Genomic DNA, 8,026 nt, shown 5'->3' with positions numbered 1-8,026 from the left:
TCTTTTTCTTTCCCACACACATATAGCGAGAACAGCGAAAAACACGCCCCTTTTTCCTACATCACTTTTCACCACTACAAGCAAAGCGAGAGGTTGTGTTGCTTCTCCTTCGCACCAATCCAAGCTCAATGTGTTGAGGTCTCTTTTGCGAGGCCTACCACGACCAACACACCAGCAAAAGCTACCCCTTCGCCGTAAGGGAAGGGATGATTGGGGTGTGCACGTGCGAGAAAGAAATGGCGAGTGAGAAAGGGCAGCGGCCTGGGAGAGGGAAACGGATGAGAGGACAGTGTGGGAAAAGGGAGTCTGCGAGATTGAGACTGTCAGTCAGGGTGCGTTTGACATTTCATTTCATTTCATTTTCAGACATTGTCACATCACAATTTATCTCGACCGTGCGCTCGAAGCTTTCCTCGAGTTCGGAGTCCGGTTTTTTTTCGGGATTGGTGTTTTTGTCTGTTCCGTGACGATAGAAGGGGCGCGCGCGTGTGTGTTTGTGTGCGAGTGCGTGTGAAGCGAAGAAGAGAATTGAGACGCAGACGACGTGTGATTGAATACTGTTGTGGATGCACAAGTGCCAACAGAACGAAGTTGCGGTGCGATAAATGCGAACCGTGTGCTGGAAGTGATTTTTCTTTGGTGCATTCTTGAAGTGACCTCGGAATCCTCGAGCCTACCTCGGTAGCCCCTCGAGATAGTGACTTGTGAAGATTTAAAACATTTTCTCGGGAAGTTTTGTGCGTGCGCGTTTGTGTGTGATAAGATAAAGGAAAGCCTTTAGCTATAGTAGACAAAGACCATGGCCCTGGAAGACCGCTGCAGTCCACAGAGTGCTCCGAGTCCACCGCATCATCACCACAGTAGCCAGAGCCCGACGAGCACGACCACGGTTACGATGGCAACGGCAAGTCCGCTGCCCGTGACGACCACAACTGCTAGCGCCACCAGTTCGCCTACCCGCGACGAGATGTCGCTAGTGGTACCGATCTCTCCGCTTCACATCAAGCAGGAACCGTTGGGCAGCGATGGAGTCTCACCGATGCCGCTCTTGCCACCACATCACCATCACCACCATCATCACCCTCACCATGTTCCTCAGCAGCCGTCACCACACCAGCCACAGACCGCTCCCACGGGCAACATATCCTTTTCGATCTCCAACATCTTGAGCGATCGATTCGGCAAGACTTCGTCCGATGAGCAGCAGCCACAGCAGCAACAGCAGCAAATCCGCGAGCTAAACAGTCCCGGACCGGTCCACCCGAGTGTGCTGCTGCCCTACCCCCATCAGCATATGCTTCACCCAGCCCATCCTGCCCTGCTCCATCCCGCTTACCATGCCGGCCTACACCACTACTACCCACCACAGCACCAACCGATCGTGCCCCAGCCGCAGCGGCCGCTCGAACGAAGGGACAGCCTGTTCCGGCCGTACGACATCAGCAAAAGTCCTCGGCTCTGCAGCAGCAATGGTAGCAGCTCGGCCACACCGCTGCCCCTCCATCCGTACCACACGGACAGTGACTCCACGCAGGACTCCATGTCCGCACCGAGTCCTGCCACGTACGGGGATATCGCTTCACCCTCGTCCGCATCTTCCGCCATCACTACCCCGGCCACCACCAGCAGTCCCACCGGCAGTGTGTATGACTACAGCCGCAAGACGAGCGCCCTAGACCATCGGGCAGCACTGCTGAATGGGTTCAGTGCCGCCGCCAGCTATCCCAAGCTTCACGAAGAGATCATCAACAGCCACCGGAAGTTCCAGGCCAAGTTGATCGAATCGCAAACGAAGGCAGCGTTAGCGGCGGCCGCTACGGCAGCAGCAGCCGCTTCCATCTCCCACCAGCAACCGCACATCCCACCGCTCGGTAGTCTCTGCAAAACGGTGTCCCAGATTGGACAGCATGTGGCCGGTACGGGAAGTCTGAATGGCTCGACGACGAACGGAGTTTCGAATGGAAGCTCGGGAGGCAACACGACTACTGCAAGCAGCACCAAAGCAACTCCCAAGCCGATTCCGAAACCGGTGAGCTCGGAGATGAACACCGGGTCATCTTCTCAGGACACCGGGATGGAGTCGTCGGACGATGCCAAGTCGGAAACGAGCAGCACGAAGGATGGCGAAAATGGTAGCAATCTGTGGCCGGCCTGGGTTTACTGCACGCGATACAGCGATCGTCCAAGTTCTGGTAAGTTTCGTTCGGCTGGGGACAGTCTTGTCTTGACAGTTGAGGTGTAACAATTTGATTACATACCACCGGTTGACAACTAACGGTTGCCGGATGGCTGTAGGGCATCAATAATAAGCCCTGTTTGCCCGATGGGAGGAGTGTTTTTATTTGCATTTTTCAACCCAAACCAGACCTTTAATTGGCATGTTTTTGAGTGTGTGTCAACTGCCGTTCTTGGCTTGGGGCTCACAACAGTAATCATAGCGAAGTCAGTGCGTGGAAAACCGCAAATGGGGAAACGCGCCAACCTCAACAAAGCACCAACGAAGTGGACCGGCCTAAACAAAAAGGTCATTGGAACGGTTCTAGCCGTCGATCGATTGTCATTCGTCGCATTGCTGGACGGGTAATTGAATCAATATGCACCCTGCAGCAAACGGAAGCCGAAGAAATCTAATCCCTCGGCTGCTCGGTTGGTACAATATTGATAGGATTTTAATTTGAACCGAGACTGAATGCTGCGGGCTCCCTTGGCTCGGCACGGACTGGAATATTAGGGTGGCATACCTCGGCGTACACCTCGGCTACGGGAACATGTGATAATTTATTCATAACCCTCATACTTCTGTTATCGCTAGCCTGCGCCTGCCTTTTCCGAAACTCGAGAGGTTGCGTTTTTCGGACACACAACAACGGGCCCTCATTAGCACCCAGGGCGAGGCGCCCTGGAATTGGTCGATAATTTATAGCCCCCGTCCCGGGATATTATCGACGCCCGCGGGTCGATATCGAACATTTCAACACCCTCGGGGCTAGAGCAGATATGTCGCGTATAGTGGAGAGTGTGTGAGAGTCTTCCGCTTTGAATGTGTCAAAGTTGGCGAAGGCGAAGTTTTTTCGCCCATACTCAAATTGGTGTTGAGGAAGCAAAAAACAACTCGATCGAGTGGGAGTTATTCGTGGAAGGCCGATAGGACTGGAACTCATATTTCTTTCTAAAGCTCTTCCTTAACCGTAAGCCACCATATTTGTTTGACTCCTTCCCGGTGGGGAAGCTTAATGATCGAGGCTGAAAATCAAGATCGATCGTTCAATTCACTTGCGTGAGCACAGAGCAAGGATTTATTTTCTTATCCTTCTTTTCTTGGACCTCCCGTGTACATTAAGAAATAATAAATGAATTACGGCCATTTCGCGTGCGCAGCGAGGTAAAAAAAAACAAGGGAAAACAAAGCAAAAAGCTCTTGCTCCTCGAGAGTAATGATGATGATTGCAATCGTAGGGAACCACCATTTTGTACGGGAAGGACTTCGCGCGGCGATAGCTATCTGCAGCCTTCGCTTCTTCACTTCCTTACGCTGCGATTAATTGAGTCGGTCGGATGATGTCGACTCGATAAATTCGAGCAAAAGTTGCACGGGAATTGCTTCATTTGCGCTAGCGGCAACTTTAACGCTCGCCGAGCAAAACAGGCACAGCGAAATTAATTAATTTACTATCGACCGTTGGTTGGTTGGTTGGTTGGGCTCCGTGGTTTTTTATTTCTTGCTCCCGTGGACGAAGTTTTATGTCCCGGTCGTGCACTGGGTTGAGCTAGCATGGCTTACCAAAGTTCTTCGCCTGGACGGTGTGTGTGAGCGTGCTAGGGCAGCCTTAGGTTTTTAAACAACAAGAACCCTTTTAAGACCAATAAAACTGGCGGATATTTCAATTTATTAGTAGCAATTAGAAGGAGCGAGTTCTTCGGAGTTTGGCTACCCGATGGAATGTTGTTTTATAAGGTCGTCCATCAAGCCAAGAACTCGCCATTTCCCAAAGGGAAAACTTTTTCCCGAGTTATGAAATTATTGAAGCAATAAAAGTTGACGGGAGGGGTGGAAATCGTAAAGCCAAGTGAAGTTTTTTTTTTTGTTGGGCTGCCTAAAATCAGATCAAACGGTTCCAAGAACGTCCAGATCGATCGTGTAATGTGCGTTAGTGCCTTCCAGCTTGTCAAACACATCGTTCGAACAAATTAATTTCCCCGATCGTCGGTCGCTTTTCATCGCGCGCCACACTGTCATCGACAGCTCATCTGTCAGTCGACAGTCTCCTGCTGGGTGCGTCAAGTACCCGAAATCGATTTCCGGAGATTGCCGATGCTCATCCCTGCCTTTTTAACTAGTTTTTAATGGGGTTTCATTTTTCAATGCGTTTGTTTGGCTGGTGACCGAACACTTGGGACCGAACACCCGTGTCTTTTATCGTTCGGCGTTAAGTGGGAAAGCGTGCGTGCGTGCTGGTCGTTCTTCATTTAATCACTATCAATGATGAGTTGTGTTCCGTTCCATTCGTACTCGTTGTGTGAACAAATGGGGTTGAACAGCGCGTTACATCTTTTCGGATTTATTTTAAGGGAATGTGCACGGAAAAATGTTCCAGAAATCTAGCTAAAGTGTAACAGAAAATAGCGAAAAGATTCCATAGCAGCACCTTTCTTGATTCTCATTTTAACCTTCCATTCCCAACAGAAGTCGGTGTGTGTTAAACGGTCACTTATTTGTGGCCATCTCTCACTGACCCTAACCCCTTTTTATTTTGGAGTTTGCTGGCTGGAATATCCGGACAGGCGATAAAGTTCTTTGTTTATGAGAATTCGTCGTCCATCAACATTTTTTTTAGTTTCATTCCACTGTTTTGACGATTTATTTGGCCGCGAGCCGAGCGAGAGTGGGGCTCGAGGCTTTCTTTCATACACTTCTATTAAAATGTCAAATTATGATAAAAACCATTCGAGTGAGTTGTAGCGGGCATTAGTATGCAACCGAGGCCAACACCAGCCGAAGGACGAAGCATTCCGGCGCACTCAAATGGTGGCTCGAATTAATTATCGAATTAATATATTAATTAACCTTCTATTCGCTGTGGCGCAACTGACCTGGCATCTAACTAAGGGAACACGGGCTCTCTCACTCTCTCTCCGTCTGGCTCCTGTGGTCTCATTAATTAGTGCGATTATTTATTTTGTCTAATTTAAATGAACCGCGTGGGGTGAAAATAGCGAAAGCGTTGGGGAAAAATTTATGAACCTCGGCGAATGGAAATTTGAGTCTAAGGTTCCTGTATCCTAGTCTCCAGTTCCCTTCGAGTTCCCAAGCGTAATCGTAAAACATCCAACAGCTCCAGACCCAGAGTGCGAGCTCTTCTGGGCAAGCTTTCTCCCTTTCTCAACGCCTTTACGCTTTACGACGGCCATTTTTGTGTGCCGTGCAGTGCGCAGACTAATGCAAAACAAACAAACCAACTGCAACGAACGGCCCCGTACGATCGTCTTTTCGCTTTTCCGCCAGCCCAACCCTTTATCTCAACCGACGGTTAATTGAATTAGATAAGAGCGACAGTAATGATTATTTATTCACCCGGCCAGATCTTGCCACCAGCCATTGGGCCAGATTGCCCTCCCCCCTGGGGTGGGGATGAATGTTGGGTCTTGGGGCGTCGTCTGCCTAGCGCAAGATTTTCTGCAATGCCCGTGTGTCGTTAAAGTCAGTGACATTTTTATTAATTTCTCTTCTCTCTCTCTCTCTCGCTCTTTCTCTTTTGCTCTCCCACAGGCCCTCGATACAGACGTACGAAGCAACCGAAGGAAAAGGGCGACAATGAGGAGAAGCGCCCGAGGACAGCCTTTTCCAATGCGCAACTGCAACGACTGAAGGTAAGCGGACCGGCTGCACATTACTGACTTTACTGGCTCAGCTTCAGGGAAATAGTCGCACACTCCCGGCCAGTCGCGCATACCGCTCGGTTCTAATCGTTACCCATTTGTCTCTTTTTCCTTTGCGCTGCTACTTTTTCCTCCCACCAGAATGAGTTCAACGAAAATCGCTATCTGACGGAAAAGCGACGGCAAACGCTTAGCGCCGAGCTTGGGCTGAACGAGGCGCAGATCAAGATTTGGTTCCAGAACAAGCGGGCCAAGATTAAGAAGAGCTCGTCGGAGAAGAACCCGCTCGCCCTCCAGCTGATGGCCCAAGGTCTGTACAATCATTCGACCGTGCCGCTCACGAAGGAGGAGGAAGAGCTCGAGATGCGCATGAACGGCCAGATCCCTTGAATCCCTCTTATGTCTGACATCTGACCGAACCACCCTCCCCAAATAGGGTACAAGTAGCGGACCTCGGACAGGGATGATGCAATAGTTGGTTGGTTGAAGGATTCTTCTCAAAGCTTCTACCGACCTCGTCCAAAAATCAGGAAGCGGTTTCCTGAACGGTGATGGCGTCCCTGCAGAACGATATTCGATGGACGTCAACAAACTTGAAAAGCAATACTATTTAGCGTATCTACTAAGCATGTTTAAGTACACAGACATACCTACCTACCGTTACAGTGTAAATTATTATCTCCTTTTGGGAAGCTCTCTTGGTAGCTGTATCCTAGAATATTCGGTTTAGTCGCTTGCGAACTGTATATAGCAGGAGTCAATCTTGAGTGTAAATAGAAGTTCTATTTGTGGTGCTTTATTTATAAGTTTTAAAAGCTCTAGACATGAGGCCGATTCCCGAACCAGTTTCTTTTCTTGGAGACGTAAAGAGAAAGCAATGAATGCCTCAACACGGTTTCAATCGTCGGAGGAAGAAGTTTTAAGCATTAAAAGTTAGCAGTTCCAAATATGTTTCTCACTAAAGTAGAAGTGCACACCAGATGAGAAACAAGAAAAGAATATCCTAATGTCTTGCAAGTTCTATGAAATCGTTCTATCTGGTAGGAATTACTACTAGGACACCCTCTAAGATAAGTGAAGCAAACACACAAGTATTATTATATTATCTATCATTATAATCATTCTGCCCAATTATAGCAAAGAATAGAAAGAGAGAGAGAGAGTTGTTTTACTGATTGTGAAGTTGTTTAGTAGCGCCCAGGAAAAAAAGAAGAAGGAATGAAAAACATTGAAGAAAAATCAAACTCTATAAAAACGAAAAACATACAAAACAGAAGAGCGTAAAGTTTATTAGTTGGTAAAAGAAGCGTAATGTATAATGTAAAAACCCAAAACAAAACACAAACACATACTTTTGCACACTCTCATGTGATATGACGAACAGCGACGAGGGAGAAGTGAAGAGAAGTAAATTAAAGTATGAAAATCTAATATTCAAAACATACTCCCAAAAAAGACTCCTTTTAATGTAAAGAAAGAAAGAAATGGGATATTATATCACAACCACGCGCACACACACAGAGAAAGCAAAGGGAAAGGTGCTATAAAAGAAGCTCTTTTATATCACAACAGCCTTCTCGTCTAATATGCAAATTTTTCCTTTTGTTTGCGTTTTCCTCCTTGTTTTCTCATTGCCTAATCATGTTTCGTTCGTTTTTCGCTACTGTTTTCATCGACTGAGGTTTTTTTTTGTTTTGGCTTATTTATGCTCACAATCTCCCCGTGGCTCGATTTGAAGTGTGATCACGAGATCGGCGCCCAGTGTTGTGGCCGTGTTGCCCAATCCGGAGAGCTCCTTCTGGTGGCTGCTACCGTTGTACCTTCGTTGTTGATGATGTGTGGTCGAAAACGGCCGTAAATTCCAGTAGCAACAGCGCCGGCCGCGATGAGTGAGAAATTTGAACTATAATATTCCAAGTGCGCACCGGTTTCGTAAGCACATCGGGCCATCAATTAATCACACCTTGAGCGATCTCGAACAAGGTTTGTGTTTTGGCCAATCGCAACAACGGGGAAACCATTGCACCGGTCTGCTCGGGAGAAACAAACCCCACTCACCGAGTGCTGCCTCTGTTTGCTTACGGTGGCTAAGAAATGTGGAGTGACTTATGAAATGTGTTATTTTCGTTCGATTTTCCGTGGATGGTCA

The 8,026-nt window shown here is 48.1% G+C and overlaps 1 protein-coding gene across 2 annotated transcripts; it reads left to right on the top strand.

Annotated features, from left to right (window-relative positions):
* Positions 1–346: 346 nt before the first annotated feature.
* On the top strand, positions 347–7,321 carry LOC118513813 (segmentation polarity homeobox protein engrailed). 2 transcript variants are annotated; one of them, XM_036060042.1, is made up of 4 exons: positions 347–2,192; positions 5,768–5,868; positions 6,019–6,187; positions 6,314–7,321. In XM_036060042.1, the coding sequence occupies exons 1-4, from the start codon at positions 800–802 to the stop codon at positions 6,322–6,324; spliced, it is 1,674 nt and encodes a 557-aa protein (XP_035915935.1). In that variant the 5' UTR covers positions 347–799; the 3' UTR covers positions 6,325–7,321. The 2 variants fall into 2 exon arrangements, with proteins under 2 accessions (XP_035915935.1, XP_035915934.1); XM_036060041.1 differs by having other exon boundaries at positions 6,019–7,321.
* Positions 7,322–8,026: the final 705 nt, after the last annotated feature.

Source organism: Anopheles stephensi, chromosome 3, assembly GCF_013141755.1.
Source record: "Anopheles stephensi strain Indian chromosome 3, UCI_ANSTEP_V1.0, whole genome shotgun sequence".
Taxonomy (NCBI): Eukaryota; Metazoa; Arthropoda; class Insecta; order Diptera; family Culicidae; genus Anopheles; species Anopheles stephensi.
The sequence above is the reverse complement of the archived record's forward strand: the minus strand, read 5'-3'. Positions and strand labels throughout refer to the sequence as shown.